The sequence below is a fragment of the Cynocephalus volans genome, chromosome 11, assembly GCF_027409185.1.
Source record: "Cynocephalus volans isolate mCynVol1 chromosome 11, mCynVol1.pri, whole genome shotgun sequence".
NCBI classification, from domain to species: domain Eukaryota; kingdom Metazoa; phylum Chordata; class Mammalia; order Dermoptera; family Cynocephalidae; genus Cynocephalus; species Cynocephalus volans.
This window is the reverse complement of record NC_084470.1, coordinates 17,997,981-18,017,596: the sequence shown is the minus strand read 5'-3', so window position 1 is coordinate 18,017,596 and position 19,616 is coordinate 17,997,981. Positions and strand designations below refer to the sequence as shown.

Sequence of the window (19,616 nt, the reverse complement as noted above, 5' to 3'; positions counted from 1 at the left end):
GGGTTGGTTTATTTTGCTTGCATTCAATTTGAGGTTTTCTCTCCCCATTTTATTGCTTGTTTGTTTGTTTTTAATATGTAGAATAATAACATGATTTCAAAAGTCAAAGCCATACCAAAAGGCATTACTCAGAGTTGTGGTTCGGTCCCCTCTCACCAAGCTAAGCTCCAGTCAACCATGATCTCATTTCTGGCTTTAGGGTTTTTGCCTTTCTAAACTGTCATTTGAATAGAATCGTATAATATGTAGACTTTTATGTCTGGCTTCTTTCATTTACCATAATGCTTGTGTGATTCATTCACATTGTTGCATACATCAAGAATTCATTCCCTTTTTAAAATATATTATTGTTTGTTTTCATAACTTGGTAGCCTCATTTTACAGGTGACAAAACGGAACTACAGGTGGATTAAATAAGCCTAAGTTCAAAAAGGAAATAGAGGTGCCTGGATTTGAACTTTGGCACCTTGATTTTTGTTCAAATTTTTTTCAGATAATTATAGATTTACAGGAAGTTGTAAAGATAGATACACAGAGCGGTTATGTGTACCCTTCACTCGGTTTCACTCAGTGGTTACCTCTCACGTAACTACAGCACAGTATTAAAAACTAGGAGATTTATATTGGTACAATACAAGGGTACTTCACTGAAAAATAGAATTAAAGATAATATGGATCTTTCCATGAACTTTTTGAAGTGCTCTTGTAGTTATATATAAGCTTATCACATGTGTAGATTGTGTAACCACTACCACAATCAAGATACAGAACTGTTCTGTCACCATAACGATCTCCCTTGTGCTACCCCTTTATGGTCATTTTTTTAGTGGTTGCTTTACATTATACATGCATAACATCATAATCTACTGGTATCAGCATTTTACCAGTTAAAGTATAGGCACCTTGTCTTCTTTTAAATCCTTTTACCTTCTTCCCTTTGTAATATACTTTGTCTTAAATATTTCTTCTATATACATTAAGAACCACATCAAACAATGTTATAATTTTTGCTTCAGCCATCTGACACAATTAGAAAGGTTAAGAGGAGAAGGAAAGTATAAATCTATTGTACGTACATATCCATATTTTTTCTCTTTCCATGTTCTTTTTTTCTTTCTGATCTTTTAAGATTACTTTTTTTTTTTTTTTATCATTATCTTTATGTTTAGAGAATTTACTCATATTGTTCTTTTAGGATAGGTCTACTGGTGATATATTTTATTAGTTTTCCTTCATCTCAGAATGTGTTGATTTCCTTTTCATTCCTTAATGATATTTATACTAGACATAGAATTCTGAGTTGAGATTTATTTTCTTTGCACACTTGAAAAACGTACCACTTCCGTCTGGCCTCTATGGTTTCTGATGAGAAATCTGTCATCCAAATTATTTTTCCCTTATAGGTAATACACCATTTCTCTCTGGCTGCTTTCAATATTTTTTTCTTTGCCTTTAGTTTTCTATCTGTTTTAGTTTGACTAAGATGTATCATGGATTTCTTTGGATTTGTCCTGTTTTGGATTTGCTCAGCTTCTTGAATATGTACATTTATGTCTTTTGCCAAACTTGAGGAATTTTTGACCATTACTTCTTCTAATATGTTATCCGCCCCCCATCTTTCTCCTCTCCTTCCATAACTTTAGTGGCACAAAGGTTAGATCTTTTGTTATAGTCCTACAGATGCCTGAGGCTCTGTTTTTTGGGGTTTTTTCCCCCAGTCTATTTTCCCTCTTTTCTTATTGGGTAACTTCTGTTGTTCATTCTTCAAGTTCTCTGATTCTTTTCTCTGTTCTCTCCATGCTTCTGTTGAGCACATCTATTGAGTTTTTGTTGTATTTTTAAGTTCTGAAATTTATATTTGGTTCTTTTTTATATCTTTTATTTCTTTGGTGGGACTTTCTGTTATTTTGCTGAGACTTTCTATTTTTTTCATTTGTTTCAAGCATATTTGTAATTTCCTCATTGAATCATTTTTATAATGGCTGCTTTCAAATCTTGTCATATAATTCCATCATCCATGTCATGTTAGTGTTGGCATCCATTAATTGTCTTTTCTCATTTAGGGTGATGTTTTTCTAGTTCTTGGAATGATGAGTGTTTCAGTTATATCCTGGACACTTTGGGTATTATGAGACTCTGGATCTTATTTAAATCTCCTGTTTTAACCAGCCTCCTCTGATGTATGCTGGTAGTGGAAGGGGAATGCCTGCTCATTTAATGTCAGGTGGGGATAGAAGTTCAGGTTCCTGACTCAGCCTTCATTGACACCTGAGGGAGAGGGCTGAGAAGAGTTCCTTGTTACTACTGAGTGGGAGTTCAGTCTTCCCACTAGTCCTGTGGAGACCACTCTGACTTTAATGGGGGAGAAGTGCCTCATTACTTTCCCTGTGTGGCCTTCACTGACACCATGGTTGGGAGGGGTTAGTTACCCCTAGAAGGTGGTAAAAGACCTGGCTTCCTATTCAGCCTTCTCTGACACCACACTGACACTAAGGGGTAGAAGTGCCTCATCGTTGCTGGGGGGAGGCAGCGGAGGGAGGGTAGAAACCCAGGTTCCTCAGGTGGTCTCTACTGAAACCATGAGGGGAGGGAATGTACTCAATTGTTACAGCCTGTCAAAGGTAGAAATCTAGCTCTCCCTCCAACCTTTGGCCTTTGTTGATGGGGATAGGAGTGGAGACACAGTTTTATTCGTGGTGTGTTTTTGTTTTTGTTTTTGTTTTGGAGTAGGTGGATACTGTCTTAAAAATGTTTCTGTCTTGCTAGGCTGCCAATTTCCTTGTTCTTTGGCTACAGAGAACTGGCTTTTATTAGGGCGTTTTTTTTGTCTGTGCCTACTGGTGTTTCTACGTTGCTGGCTTCTCTAGTACTCAGTCTGGTATATATTAAATAAAAGGAAAGCCCAGGCAATTTAGTGCTATGTCTTTCCTTGGGTCCTGAGGTCTCTAATTGGTTTGCCTTCTTCTCTTCACCTTTCAGAGTTTTCTGATGTCTAATATATATATATATAATGTCCAGGGTTTTTAGCTGTACTTAGTGTGGGGAATAATGGGCATGCATCTACTTCATCTTGTCTTAGAACTGGAAACCAGTTCATTTCTTTGTAGTCATAAGTAGTATTCCATTGTATAGAATTTGTTCATCCATTTACCAGTTCATAGATATTTGGATTATCTCCAGTTTGGGGCTTTTATAAAAAAAGCTGCTGTAAATGTTTACAAACAGGTCTTTATATGAACACATGCTGGTCTGTATTCTTTTCTTCCTTCTCTTTTTCACAGTTTCTTAAGCCTCTGTTATCCATACTCACTGACATGCAGTAACTGAGCTCCAGTAGTAGCTTTGTGAAATTTATTGTTGATTTCTCAACTTTACAGGTATTTTGAAGTTATATATTCTCTTTTTTTAGTAATACTGAAGGCATGGCTTTATGTGTGGTTCTCTTTGCCCTCTTTGCTGAACTTTTGGTTTGGGGAGGTAATGTGTGGAGAGATTCATATCTTAGTATGCTATTAGCCTCCAGACCTGGAAGGTACCCATTGCAAGACTGAACTTCGGTAAGAATCCCATCCATTGATCTTCACTATGTCCTTACCCACTCCTATTTTCACTTCCATCTGTGTCTTTTTCCATGATTTGTCTCTCTGATCATTTTCTTGCAGGTTCCCTAAACTCCTCTGCTCTTTTCTTCATCCCTCTTATTTACCTGGAAAAACCCTAATATGAATGAATGGGACCACTTCCTTTGCATTCAGTCTGCACCTGAATATTGCTGGAGAAATTGCACAGACTGATTTCACTTTAAATTCATCATCATAGACCTCACATGGGCATTTACATTTGCCCTGGAGCTTTGCTGTGCTTGACTGATATACTTATGAGATTCTCCATCACCACAGACTATAAATTGGTTACGTCTTTCTGAATCAAAATCTGAAAACCTGTATTTGCATTCATTTTCTTATCCTTATGTTATAGTAGAGGAGGTGTCCCTTTTGTTGAGAATGAATTCTCCCATCTAAGCTCTGGATTCTGTTTCCCCTACTCAAGGACTTTGCTCCTTCAGTTATGCCTTTTTTCTCCTGTTTCATCAGCTTTACACTGTCCTCTAGTTGGTTCTCACTAACATATGAATATGTTCTAGAATCTCACATACTAAAAGGCTTGCCTCCCCAGACCTCATCTCCACCCACCCACTTCCGACCCCCAACTTTCTGCTCTCCTTGGAAGGCAGAATTCTCAAAAATTGTCTAGTAGATGTAGGGTGTGTGGGGGGGTAGGGGGTGTATGTGGGTGTGTGCTTGTCTCACACATGCGTGCTAGCTCTGTTCTTCAAGAATGCCTAGAAGCAACATCACACCAGTAGCAGTGAGCATACTTAACACCCGTATCTTGGTTTCTAAATACCACTCTCCAGTCAGCACTGCCCAGCAGATCTTTCTGTGATAAAGATAATGTTTTATATCTTCACTGTCCAATACAGTAGTCACTAGCCATGAAAACTTGAACTATGGCTAGTTTGACGAAACAACTAAATTTTTATTTTCTTTAATTTTTATTAATTTAAATTTAAATACTTGCATGTGGCTAATGGTTGTAGTATTAGACAGTGCAGCTCCAATGAAAAGAACCCGGAGGCTGGCCAGTTAGCTTAGTTGGTTAGAGTGTAGTCTTATAACCAAGAGCTGGGGCAAAGAAAATAGAAGATGAGCCTCGAGCATCTTGTGGCATCAGAAAGAAAGGAAGTGCTCAAAAAATGATGGGGGAATGTAGAAAGGACATTGAAACCAACTTGAAGAAATTCCAGTTGACCAAATCTGGGACAATTTGAGTCTCAAAATAAATCATGATAATAATGGATTAAAACCTATATAATAAAATAAGTATTCATGAGCCAGTACTGATATAAACAAACAATTAAATAAATAAATACACAGGGGAGAAAGGACTGCTTTTCCTTATAGTAGAATTCTAATTAATGAATATAGTAGGAGGAATGATGGAAATCAAAAATCAGCATTGGTAAACACCACAATTGGGTGCAGGGACAAATCACCTGTGGATGCTAAATAAATGAGCACAAGTATGATGACAAACAGCATGTTTGCATAATCTCAAAGAATCTCCCCACAAGATATCTGATAGATACCACCTTAACTTAGTGGCCAAAGTAAATATCACCGGTAATGAGACATCCGGTACCTCCTGATATGATGTATTGAGAAGGACACCAAGATACATAACCTCATTGTAATCAAGAGCAAACATCAGACAAACTCAGATTAAGAAATATGCTACAGAAAGGGCTTCTAGTCAAGATGGTGGAATAGACAGCCCCCAGCATCATGTTCTCCCACAGCCAACCAATTTACAACTATTAAAAAGCAATGACATTCAAGGTGGGGCCGCTAGAGCTCAGGGGAAGAGGAGAGACCTACAGAGTGCATGAAGGCAGGAGAAGCCACAATGAGAGAAAGAAAGGACTGCTCCTACTATTTTGAATCTCGGCTTCAAGGCTGGCCCTTCTGAGCACACGGAATAAGAGCTGGCAGAAGCCGCAGGTGTGCTCTTCCTATGAAGTTGCTTGGAGGTGGCAAGGGAGAAGAGGGCATTGGTGACCCTCAGGCCAGCAAGACCACTAACTGGGTTCCTGTGGACTCACATAGGAGCAAGGAGCCACAACAACTGAAAAAAGGAGCCACTCAGACACTGCACATCCTGTGGTGGCTGTGGCAGCTGTAACTGAAATAATTGCCAACAGTGCCTGCAGTAGACCTACTTACCAGCTCCCACTTGCACTCAGTCAAAAAGAAGAGAGTTTAATACTGGGGTGTAAAGGGTAGAAGGTTTGAATGCAGAGTGTGCCACAAAGCAAAAGTTCTCATCTAACCATCAGCCACACAGAGACCCCCCCACTTATACCTACCAATAAATGTTTTGTTTCTTTCTTGAGCATAACATAATCCAAATGAAAGACTAGAAACCTATCCCATTTCCAAATTGTATATTTACAATCTTTTAGTACATTTACACTCTCAATATCATCTGACCCCTGAATGAGATTGCTGGCAAAAGTTGCCTTGTCATTTAAGGCCCAGCTCAGCATTTCTAAAGAATTATCCAATTGTGTGTAACCTGTTTGTGGCAGGTCAGATTCTTCTCGAAATGCTTGCTGCAATGCTGAGGTTCACCTGAGCCACCCTCACAGCCCGTCACACCCCCAGGAGTGGGGAGCGCATACCCCACTGCTCTCACACTGGAAACAGCCTGTCTGGCAGGAATGGGGAGCTACGGCAGCCAAAACAGAATTCATGGTGCAGGTGTCTGTCCCATTTTACCAGCAAGCAGCTCTTATGTCAAAAAAATTATGTCAGCTCCAGCTCAATATATGTGAAGGCAGATAGTGAACAACCCTTATACTCGAGTCTGTGGACTGTAATCAGGACTCACAGTCAAATAATCTCAGCAATGGCATTACCAGATACTGATGATCCCAAGCAGTATGAATAATGCGAACAGCCAAACGCACATACACACACATTTATGACAAAAATACTAAATTAAAATTTTAATTTAAGTATAAATTTTTTTAAAAAAAGAAATATGCTACAAAATAACTGGCCAAGGATCATGGGACAAAAATGGAAAACTATGGAACTGTCTCAGGACAGAGGAGACTAAGAAGACATGACAACTAAATGCAGTGTGGGATCCTGCATTGCATCCTGGACTAGAAAAGGACATTGGTGAAATTTGAGTAAGGTCTATAGATTAGTTAATATTTATTAACTAACATTATATCAGTGTTAGTTTCCTGATTTTGATAATTTTACTATGGTTACACAAAATGTTGTCATTGGGTAATGGATATACAGAAACTCCATATATTATAACTTTTTTGAAAGGCTGAAATTTTTTAAAAATAAAAAGTTCTTTTAATTATACATTGTGCATTCAACCCACATCTATCTTCTCAGTTCCAAACTCATGTTCACTTTGATGTCTCACAACATTGCAAACTTAACACATTTAAAACTGAGCATTCTCATGTCTAGCTCCTCCCCACAGTCTTAGCAAATGTTTAATGTCACTCAATGTATTTTTCATGTCAGATCTTGTGTTTTCAATCTCTAACTTTCAGTTCTACAGAAGATATGAAATATAGTTATAATAACTTTTTTAAATGCTCTGTGTCATTTCTGGTTCTGTTTCTATTGATTTTTCTTTTCATTATGGGTCATATTTTCTTGGTCCTTTGCATTCCTGATTATTTTCTGTTCGATACCAGACATCATGAAGTTGCTAGGTATTTTTGTATTCCTATGAATATACTTCAGCTTTATTCAGTACTCAGTTAAGTTACTTGGATCCTCTTTGGTTTGCTTTTAAGCTTTGTAAGAGAATGAGAGCAACCTTTACTCTAGAGTTTATATTTTCCTGCTACTGAGGCAGATTTTCTATTTTGGTGGGTGGGACCTCTTGCTAGTCACATGTGGGCTTTGGGAATTATTCCCTCTGCTCTTTTCCAACTTTCCTTTCCCCAGCCTCAGGTAGTTTCCTCATGTACATTCCTTATCAGCACTCAGCTGAAAACTCAGTGGGGATTCCTGTAGCTCCCTGTAAGTTTCTCTTTCCCTCTGCAGCTTTCTTCCCCTCAGTACTCTGATCTGGGAACTCTAGCCATTTTGACTCCCCCACTGACAGCTTTGTCTCCTCTTCTCAGGGAGATCATCTAGCGGTAAGGTGGGGCAATTGTAGGGCTTGCTTTGTTTATTCCTCTCTTGGGTATCACTGTCACATGCTGCTGATTTTGTCCACTTTTTTAGTTGTTTTGGGTAGAGAGCAAATGCAGTCCCTGTTACTTCATCCTGGCTGGACATAGAAGTTAACATTTGTCTTTTAATTAAAAAAAAAAAATCCAAGGAAAATATTCAGATCAGTCTGTATTATAAACAAGTTTATACTAAATTTATCTTCCTTTATAAGTTCTAGATAATGTATTAATGTAAATGCTTTATATGTCACATATAAACAAATATAAGATAACTCAGCTTACTAAGGCTATTTTGAACATTTGTTTTCTGCTCGTCCATAGTTTATGATGTGAAGTTGTTTGATTTACACATTATGAGAACAGTGGTCTCCTAGGTAATTAAGAAAATAATATTTCAAAATATATGTAGCTAATAAAATAACCTGTATTTAATAATATTACTTAAGTATGGCAGAAAACCCAATTTTTAACTGTCTTATATTTGAAAATTAAGATTACTTTCTATGATTTTTTTAGGTCCATACTTTTGGTTTATAGGCCTCATTGTTTTGGTTTGTGGATATTCTTATGGAAATCTTTATATACTATACTGCATTTTTCTCAGTTTTTCTCATAAGATTATAGTAAATTGGATTCCTATAATTAAGGTTTCTCATAATTAGTGTTTTTATGAGAGAAATTTTGTATCACAAGGAGAGTAATACAATATTTTCAAGCACAGTGGGAATGTAGGAGGGTGCTTGACTTTAGGAACAATTAAGAAAGCAGAAGTTGAGTCTTGGCCCACTTCTTAGAAGTTGTGTTATACCTCTTTGAGCCTTACTTTGTTACTTTCTCACATAACCTCTTTGAGCCTTACTTTGTTCTTTAAAATGGTGTGATAATACTCTCCTAAAAGACAGTTGTGAGGGTTAGGTGTATTTTGTGAAAATGCGTAGTAAACTGCAAATGCTGTATAGAAATCAAGTATCATTTTGAGGTTTAGCCTGAGAAGTGTAAGTTTCCAACAGAATGTACAGTGGGAAAATTTGACTGTACCTGAGCCCAACATTGAAAACCAGAATTATTATCTAGGCCTGTGCTTTCTTTGGTTAGTTTCAGAAATTTTTTAAGTTTGATTTTTGATGCCCAGTTTAATAGAAATGATTATCATTTCTCTCTTTATTCAGCAACACTCATTTGCACTTCACCTACATATGGGGCTGGCCAGTTAGCTCAGTTGGTTAGAGTGTGGCATTATAACAAGGTCAAGGGTTCAGATCCCCTTACCTGCCATCCGCCAAAAAAAAAAAAAAAAGATTGGTGATCTGCGTTTTATGAAGAGAAATAAACATGTTGTTCAACAGCCTACATCTTTCAACAAAGAATACTTTTCAGCAACACTCATGGGTTTCTCTTAGACATTACAAAATGCAGACCGTTAGACATTAAACTAAATTCATGAACTTGAGAAATTTTGAGAAAAATATGTTTCATGAGAATATTTGAGGAACAAATCATTAAATCAGATTCTGTGTTCTCTGTAAATATCAATGACTGTAATCCATGGAGTGGATTAGATGATCTTGGTTTTTCTGGTCTAAAACATTTTCTACAGAATGATGCAGGCGCTGTTACTAAGAATCAGAATAGAAGCCTTTAGAATTAAGTGAGGCTTGCTCTATATTTATGAATCAGATTTTAAGTGGAAACCACAGTTGTTTCCTTGTCATTCATGCTTAACAGAGGATGTGATGCCATAGAGCCCACTTGGTTTGTAGTGTCTCATTGAAGGTTTGCACCTCTTTCTTTTCCTTTTTAGAAGCCACAGCAGTTTTGATGTATTATCAAACCACAAAATGTACCTTGTTGGGTCTTTAGCAGGAGGAAATGTGTTAAATACTATTTGGTAGTTGCAGTACTGCTTGTGACTTTCCTGTTCAGTCCTATTTCGAAAATATAGCATAAATAAATAAATGCATACATACATATTTTGAGGGTAGGTGGTATATAGGCATACAACTACAGACACGTGGAAGACAATTTTGAACCCTTTGAATATATTACTTTGTATTTAAAGATAATATTTCTTATTGTTTAACCTGAATCTAATATGTTCAATCTCTTTTTTTCTGCCTTAGCATCAAAGCATGCCATGGGTTGCCTCTCGTAAATGGACAAAGCTGTGACCCTTACGCAACAGTTTCTCTAGTAGGCCCTTCTAGGTAATGTTTATTGAATTATTGTTAGGTTCTTAAAGTTTTAAAGTTTGATTTAAGAATTAGAAAATTAAGGTTCTAAGAGCAAATGCTAAATAGGTGTTTATAACACCAAGTAATCAATGCTTGAAAAGAAAAATACTCCGTGAGTTCCATTATACACTTGTAAACAACCAAGTTCTGTTTTTACAGAGGGAAAATGGGTGCCATTTCAGATCTTCCAGACTTTTAGGCTATGGGGAACAACCTCAGTTTTATACTGTTAAAACGTACTTTAAAACATAAACTTGACCTTTATTCTTCAACATTCCTACTTTCAAATGTCCTAAATTTTATGCAGGTAAAATCTGTTTGAATAAATGCCAGCTTAGAATAACCATATTCCATATTATTCCATATGGAATAAAAATATTCCATATTTTTATCTGGAAAGCAGCTCAGGACTGAAAATTGCATTTTTGCATCATGAAATCTGTTTTCAACAGAGAGAATTTTAAGCTATATAGAAACTACTGAAGTACTAGAGAGAACATGATATGAAGTGCATCATATCATTAAATGATTTATGATAAATATTTTGGTATATAACTTTATTATGGTTTCTTTAAGGGACTGACTAGTCTGAAATTTGTCTACAACTTGAAGGTTTAGAATCAAGAAACAAAAAGGACAATATTCACTCTACACACACGCACACATACATACACACACAGAGAGAGACACACGCCCCTTCTTCCCAACCCCAAGATCTCTAATTATTCTAATTTTTTAGTAAATCACCAATAAGTCATTTTGGAAAATGTATTTATATATTTATATAAAGTACCTAGTACTGTGCCGGGTATTTATTGAGTGCTCAAACAATTATTATAGATGGTTTTAAATTTAAAAGCAGATACTCAATCCTATAACATTAAATGCTGTCAGAGGATTTAGTTTTACATGTTAAAAATGTTCAACCTAGCGGAGCTGTTTTTGTTCTTTGTTTTTTTAATAATATATACCTGACAGACAAATTTTTTAGTGTAATTGTTTAGTAACATACAGTTAGGAACTGTTTGTCATATGAATTTGTGTTTTAAAAAGTCACTGTTGGTTTTGCTATTGTACCATAGTTGTGTAAGGTGTTAACATTAGGGGAGGCTGGGTAAAGGCACAGGACTTCCCCCTATATTTCTCTATAACCTCGAATCTATAATTATTTAAAAAACAATAGGTTTTTTTAAAAAAGTCATTATTGTAGCTGAAACCCAAAAAGTAAGCTGAGTTAAGAATGCTTTCTATGTTTCTCAGGTATTTCTCAACATAGATAAAGGTACTCTAAATCTCATTGTCTTCCTTCTCACCATGTATTGAGTTGCTTATATAACAGAATGTGTTTTAAAAACCCCTGAAGACAGCTTGGCAGTCAATCTAGTATAGCCATAAAGATAATAATACAATCTTGGCAGATATAAGATATACAAAGCTTATGTATTCTTTGATTTAAGTTTGTAGGGAATCTCAAATTTTTCCCCCCAAGTAAATTTAAAAATACAGTTTTCCCTGAGTCATCTTAACATTTAAACAGAGGTCAGGCTCCCTGGTTGGAAATAGCATGTTTTATAATTGTGTGCTATTAAGTTCTACAAGGTAAAACTCTACCACATTGGAACAGGAATGACCAAAAGAAGACAAAAGTAAAGAAGAAAACAAGCAATCCACAGTTTAATGAAATCTTTTATTTTGAGGTAATTTTTTGTTTTATATAAATGTTAACATTGAATATTTAATATCAAATGCTAGCTTATTTTTTTTCAAACCACGGCCATGGTAATTATTTTATCAATGAAGGAAGCTAAGCATTTCTCTCCTGAAAGTAGTAGAATCTTGGTGTCATACAATGGAGGACCAATATATAAAACAAATAAAGGCCGAGTTCTGATTGATTTGGGAGTTGGGGGGGGGTTAGGCCACACCCACTCCCCAGTCATCCTCACTATCACGACGTCCTCCACACCCTCCCCCAACCCCTCCAGCCCGCCACCTGACAAAGTGGCCATGGAACTTTTCTGCACAGTCCCTTTTTAGAATCACTAGTGAAGTAAGTGTGATTATCACTTGGTAGATCTGAGTTCTGGTCCCAGTTGACTTTGAACAAGTCACAAAATGTGAGACTCAAGTTTCTTATCTTGTTAAAGGATAATATTGTACAGAAAAGCAATAGCAGCCATACCTAACTCAGCGTTTTTGTAAGGCCCTAAGCATGTAAGAATCTCTTGAGACTACAAAATACTATATGATTAGAGGCTTATTAAGTTCATTTTATCCCAATTCACTCTATGGACACATGATTGTTTTCATAGAGATTTTCAGTTACCTTGAAGTTGTTTCAAATACAATGCTTTGGAGTTCTTTACTTTGGAGCATTTGTTTAAAAAAAATCCTTTTTCATATTATTTGCAAACTACAAGAAAAAAATAAACTCTCTAAAAGATTGTGTTCTAGTAGTGGAATATGTTGTAGTTGATATTAGCATGTTGGGAAGGTTTGAAAAAAAGAGTTACATTCTGTGCTTTTTCTTTTGTGTGTATGCTTTTCTTGGTATTTCAAAGTGGAAACAGTGACATTACCTATAGTCATGCACTTTAATAAAGGAACACAGGATGAAGAAAATGCCAAAAATGAAGTAGGAATAATTGTGAGGGTGGAAGCAAGGGATAAAGAAAACAAAAGAAAATGTATCAGTGGGAAACTTTTCTACTCCCTGGCTAAGGACTTGGTGCAGTTATTCTACATTTATTAATGTCTGTTTAGAGCTCTAACCTGGAGAAAACAAAGAAGGCAGCAGTTTAAAGGGCTTGTGTCTAAAGGAACTCACACTCTCCATTAGTTCCACATTACCTTAAACCTCAGATGGGGTGGAATCTAGAATGCCTCAGGGGTCCATAAAATAGTCAATGCCTGACCTGCCTGCTGTACCAAGTGTACCTGCTAGGCCTTGAAACATTCATTCAGAGGGTCCTGTATTTAGTTGATTATAAAGATAGGTAAGGTTCGGTGTCTACCCTCTAGCTAGAGCAAGAGACACAAAGCACACACATGCATCCACAGCAGTAAAACACAGTAGATATTGGGGAAGTCAAATTAGCTCTGCTCCAGTTGAGGTGGTCAGGAAAGGCTTAAAGAAAGCCTGGATTTTCTTAAGTGAGAGGGAATAGAGTATTAGAGAGAAGAAATATTTTGAGCAGAGGCACGGAGACAAAAGCAGAAAGTTATATCCAAAGAACAGTGAGTAGTGACTCAACTGGGTTTGTGTAAGGAAATGAAGGGAACTAAGATTAGAAAGATGGAGTAGGGCCAGCTAATGAAAGGCCTTGAGCGTTTGGTGGGGTGCTTAAATTTAAGCCATTGAATGTTCTTGAGCCTGGAAGTGATAAGACTGAAGCAGTGTTTTGGAAAGAATTAACTGTGATCTGTGGGCCAGGTGGCTTAGGGAGAGAACACAAAGATCAAGAGACTGCTGTAGTGTAGGTGTAAAAAATGAAGGGGACTGGCCAGTTAGCTCAGCTGGTTAGAGCATGGTGCTGATAACACCAAGGTCCAGGGTTCGATCCCTGTACCAACCAGTCACCAAAAAATAAAGGGGGGAGGGAGTCTGTTTTAAGAAAGTAGTAGAGAGGAAGGGACAGATGAGAAAGATACTGCAAAGGGCAAGATAAATTGAATATAGAAGAAAAGAGAAAGGGAGGGGTCAAGTTTTGCCCCCATGGTTTCAAATCTGGAAAAATAGGAAAGTTGGGAGGAAGGAAAAGACAAGTGGTTTGAGGTGGGGCAATAATGAGCTTGAGGTCTGACATCTAAAACCCTCCAGTAGGCAGTTCATTTCTGAAACTTGAAGATGGGTGATGGTTGTAGATCAAGATTCAAGATTTATTTACAGAGTCAAGAAAGCCGAGGGAGTAGAGGTATACAATAAAGGAGAAGAGGGAAGAAGCTCAGTGCTGCCACTTATTGAGTACTCACCTTTGAACATGTCACTTCATTTCTATTCTTAAGCTTCCTCATTTTTAAGGTGAGGATGGTATATCTAGCCCTGCCCATGTTAGAGCAGCATTCTCATGAACAAAGGAGATCATGGGTGTGAAAGTACTTTGTAAACTGTACAGCAGTGTGTAGCTCCAAGTAGTTTTTAGAGTAAAATAAAAGATAAAACCTTGGAGAGTACTCATATTTGTAGATCCTGAGGAAGAAACAAAGAGAGCAGAAGGTTGCCAGGGTAGTGCCTAGGTTAAACTCAAAGAAAAGAATGTTTTGGGAAAAGGAGATGTAGTTGTATGACCACTAGATGAGATAGAGAGGTCAAGGAAGGTGTGAACTGACTTGATCATCAGATCTGGTAATGATGAGAGAGATTGTAGGAGGGGTGATCTGTGAGGAAGCCAGATTATGAGGAGATAGTACTATAGTGAGTGGGTGGTGAGGAAGTGCAGACTGTAAGGATGGATTACAGTTTTAAGAAATTTGTCTGAAAAAAGAAAGAGAAAGGAAGACCATAATTTAACGGGAGAATTTTTCTTAGACTTGAATGAGGTGAACAAGCTGGCAAAGAAAGCTGTAATTAAAATAGATTGAATTCTTACTGCATGCTTACTGCATACCGTGTGTGGGTGGAGTAGACTTAGAAAAGTTGGATCATCTCATCCTCTTGTTGAGAAGAGGATGAGAAAAACTCATCAAGTAGAGAGGCCTGTGTGGGAGTGGACATGTTCAGGTGGACAGTAGTTGAGAAAGTTCTTGTAATTGACCTTGATATTTTCAGCAAAAATGTGAGGAGGAAGTGTGGGTATGATTGATATCTTGAGAAATGTTGTGAAAATCTTCGAACAGTTATCAGCAAGTGCAGCTTCATTGAAATAGAACACTTTTACTATTTGAGTTACTAACAGACTACCTTTGAACCAGAGAAACTAATGTTGCTGTATATTGAGTTGATAGGGATGGCATGGAGGCAAGGATTCTTTTGATTTGATTTTTTTTTTTTTTAACACCACCTTATTACCTTCCTGCTACTTTCAGTTGTTTTTGTGTTCAACTTTTGGGTAAGGTATTACCTAGGCATTTTCCTCTGTTTATATCTACAATTGAATATTTGGGGGATGATCATTTGTAAGTTCATGTAGGAAAAAATTATTTAAAAAAATTTTTTTATTAAAATATTTTGTTTACAGGTAACCAGATCCAGTAGTTACACCAGAAAGTCCCAGTTCCAGGTAGAAGAGGAGGACATTGAAAAGCTAGAAATTAGGTATGTGCCTAGGTGTTTTACAGAATTGCTTTTTTCTGTGCCAAATGAATATCCTAAATTTAACTGAAAAGGTGAACCAACCTTGACAGAATTCTCTATAGCAAGTTGGTTGATGAAACTTAGAGGAACATGCATTTAATTTAAATTCAAAGTATCTTTTTGAAATCTGATTTATTTGTAGAAATAGACAAGGTATCTTTATTTTATAAACAAAGATGACCTCTAATTTTCACCTATCCTATTATATTAATTTTTAATTTTTTCCAAATTTAATTGCTCCTTAAATTTCTGGATCATAGAATAATGGATGAAAAAGCAGTTGCACCTCAGTCGATTTAGAAATAATTTTTTTGTTCTTCTTAACATATCTGCTGTCTAACAGAAATTTCAGTGAGGTAAGAAGATAATTCAACAGGTGCATGTGTTTGAAGTTTGTGCTGTTTCCTAGGTCTTAAATATCTATGCTGTTTGGGAAGGGAAAGTTTTATAAATGCATGTGTAGGTGTGGTGTTAACAGTGTGTTCATCTAAAGGGTATATTAATTATGTGTTTGAAGTGATCATGTAATGCATTTTTCTAAATCACCTATCTTTACTTATAAATTGGTTATAATGGAGACAGAAACTGTAGTCTTGTGCCAGTTTCATTTCTCAAATTCAAAAAAGTAACTCTGTGGTCGTTATTGCTATAGGTTAAAATAAAGCCTAGCCTTTCAAACTAAGAAACTTAAGTGCCTTCTTTTAGACTATTTAAATGTGTTACTTTGCGTACTTTTAAATAAAAGTTACTGTAGTATTTTGCTTTCCTAGTCTGGATAGTGAGATATATGACAATGCTAACATCTTTTTCTTTTAAGCATGTAAAATTAATGCTGTAATATAGATCAAAGTAATTTGAAGCTATTTGGTAGTATGCATTCTTTCAGACATTTTTTGCAGAACATCATTTGCAAAAAATAAAGCCAGGTTTCCATTTTCAGGATCGACTTGTGGAACAATGGTAACCTGGTCCAAGATGTTTTCCTAGGTGAGATTAAGGTTCCTGTGAACGTGTTAAGAAATGATTCCTCTCATCAAGCCTGGTAAGAAGACAACTAAAGCCATAGTTTAGTACTCTTTAATACAGTGTATATGCAAATAAATGCTTATTATGAACATATTTTAAGTTTGCCAGGGAGGAAGCCAAAAGTCATTAGCATTAATTGATTTGTTCATTAATTCATTGTTGCAGAAATATAAGTATATTGATAGTTTTATGACTTGATCTGTGTTACTAAGATAAAAGAATTTGGGCTGGCCCAATAGCTCAGTTGGTTAGTGTACAACAACAACAAAAGAACTGAATTGTCTAGGAACATTTTTCTCTTCAAAAGCACTATCTTAACTCTTAAAGAGGACATGGAAAACATTTAAAACATTACTTAGGAGTTGCCCATGTGAGAATATGCTTGGTCACAAATCAACATCTGCAATTCAGAAGCATTATTAATGGTCACGGGAACTGTGGTAGATGTTTGAAAGCAAAGGGTTTATTCAGGGGACTCAGTTATTTATGGGAACCAACCAGTGATTTTCCTTCACCACACCCCATTGAAATGTACTGTGGATGGCCCCTTTTTTTTTTTGAATGTCTAGGGTCTCATTGTCGAGCTGATTCAGTTAATACTCTTTTCAGGAGCTTTGGGGGCTCAGTAATGACTACAATATTATTTCACCTTTTTATGACTCTAATGGTGACATTAAACTGATGTTAAATTAAACCTAAAGCTTAGACATTAAATTGATGCATTTCCTTAGCAGAATATTTGTAAAACTATTAATTTTTCTGTCTATTGCACTTAAAAGCATGTGTGTCCTGCCCCTTCCAGTATGTTGGCCAGCCTTCCTTATGCCAGACTAGGGTTTCAACTGAGTGTAAATGAACATGCCTTTTAAGGACCACTTTTTAGAACTCAAGTTCTGCTGCCTGCAAGAGGAGTTGAAACTGAGTGTGCAGATACTTCTTATGGGGATTGGTCTTATTTGTCCTTAAAAGAGCCTGCTTCTCCTTATCAGTCATCTGACTTTCTTCATTTTGGACTATGTTGTCTTCAAGCAGTGATCCCTGGTAGACTGACTTTCAGAGTCTTAAAATTTTTATTTTATTGGGCCGAGGCCCGTGGCGCACTCGGGAGAGTGCAGCGCTGGGAGCACGACGACGCTCCCGCCGCGGGTTCGGATCCTATATAGGAATGGCCGGTGCACTCACTGGCTGAGTGCCGGTCACGAAAAAGACAAAAAAAAAAAAAATTTTTTTATTTTATTTTTATCTCTCCCTAATGCATATCTAAAATTTATTGTTCTTTATGATGATATTTTGTATGTTATAATTTCTAAAGTACGTCCACAGAATGAAGACAATTAAACTTATTCACTATGAAAAATTGGTGAACGTTTGGGACCTGTCACCCTCTCCCACACCATGTCTTCTTCCACCTTCCATAAAATAGCATACATTTTAAAATGGAAATTTCTGAACTCAGTCTGTCAAGTCTTTAAAATTATATGCCAGGTTACTCAGTACAAAAGAGAAAAATAAGTTGTTGTGCCTCCTAGGGCCCTTCAAAATGAATTTGAAATGTGCCACATAGCCTGTATTTTAAATGAGATTATTTCCAGGCATACCTTAAATTTGGCAAAACTTTGTCCAACTATCTTGGCAAGATGTGAGAACATTAACAGACAAAAATCAATTTTATTCTTATAGATCTTTTTTACCAATAGTATAAATATTTTTAAAGTAATCTGCCAAAAGTATAAGTGCTAAAATTTATACATTCGCTGTAATTACAGTTCCACAGATGTAAGGAATTATGTGGATGCCATTTCCTTTTAAGGCAGAAATAAAACTTAGTCTCCTTAATGAGTTGTAGAGCTGTATCATCCCCTTGTGGGGTGGATGATAATTGCATGAAAACTCAAGAATAGCTTTATTTACCATCAGGATTTCAGACACATTCTTTATAATCTCGATATTTGGAATAAGTTAGAATAATCATCAGTATTGTAATTCTGTTTGAAAAGTCTTTGTTCACTTTTTCACATAATTTTCAGTATTTGTCTATTACACTTTTCTCCTAAAAATTGATTTTTGATGGTTCCAATTTAATTTTTTTCTCAACTTAACATGATGATTCAGTCACCCTCCCATTCTTTTTTGGCTATTCAGTTCCTTAAGTGATGCGGATGCTTGATTCTGATGCTTTTGTCAAATGTTAGGATTACCTTGTTAGTGTTGGTATTGTCTAGTTTTTACTTTAACCTATGTAGATAATAGAATTTTATTTGATTTTTTTGAATAGGTAACATACTCACATAGTTTACAGGTCAAAAGATAAAAAATCTGTCTCCTGCCCCTGTCCCCCAGCTACTCAGTTTCCTTCTTCTGAGGCAGCCACTGTTTTTGAGTTTCTGAAAATATTTTATGTATATACAGGCAAATACATATATATTTTTTCCCTTTTTATGCACAAATGGACACTTACTGTATCTTGTTCTGCACCTTGTTTTTTTTCATTTAACAATATAGTAGAACTTCAATAAATATTTATTGACTCTTGAAAGTGGTTAAGAGTATGGACTCTCGAGCCAAACTGCCTTGGTTCAAATCTAATCTCTACCATTAGGAATCTTGTTTAATCTTGTACTTTGTGACCTTGGGCAAGATAAACACAATCTCTTTGCCTATGCTTTCTTTGGCTATATGATGAGGATGATACTGTAGTATCTAACCACTAAAGTTGTTAAGAGATTGAAATTAGCTAATATAAAGTAAACCATAAGTACAAGTAAACGCAAGTATGTTAGTGGGTATAATTCATGCTATCCTTGTTATAGGTATTGCTGCTATCATCACCATTATTCCACATCAATACATGGAGAATTTCTTCATCTTTTTTTTTGCATAGTATTCCATTGTTTGAAATGTTATAAATAAAGAAAACCTTAGTGATAATTTAGTTCAATCTCATCTCAGTGTCAGAGAACTTAATGTGTAATTTTACAGACTGGTAGAATAATTTCCTCCCAATGATCCACAATGTAAAAATGGACATTAAGAAAAGAAAATAGATACAAACATTGTCTCATGATATAATTTTTAATTTGGAAAATAAGATTCAAATAGTAGATAAAGTTAATAAGCACTTTATACATAATTTAAAACTAAATTAATATTTTACTTGAGATGATTTGATTTTTTAGTTTGCTAATTTTAGCATCTTTTGTCCTCAAGAATTTTCTCTTTTTTGTCTCATTTTTTTCTTTAAAGATGACCGGTAAGGGGATCTTAACTGTTGGCTTGGTGTTGTCAGCACCAC

The 19,616-nt window shown here is 36.1% G+C and overlaps 1 protein-coding gene across 4 annotated transcripts in view; it reads left to right on the top strand.

Annotated features, from left to right (window-relative positions):
- RASA2 (RAS p21 protein activator 2) overlaps positions 1-19,616 on the top strand; it is a 111,341-nt gene that overhangs the window by 51,998 nt on the left and 39,727 nt on the right. For all 4 annotated transcript variants that reach the window (XM_063114534.1, XM_063114533.1, XM_063114535.1 and 1 more), the window contains 4 exons: positions 9,895-9,978; positions 11,630-11,702; positions 15,183-15,259; positions 16,239-16,340. In XM_063114534.1, coding sequence (XP_062970604.1) covers positions 9,895-9,978; positions 11,630-11,702; positions 15,183-15,259; positions 16,239-16,340 — 336 coding nt within the window. The remainder of the gene's footprint in view (positions 1-9,894; positions 9,979-11,629; positions 11,703-15,182; positions 15,260-16,238; positions 16,341-19,616) is intronic.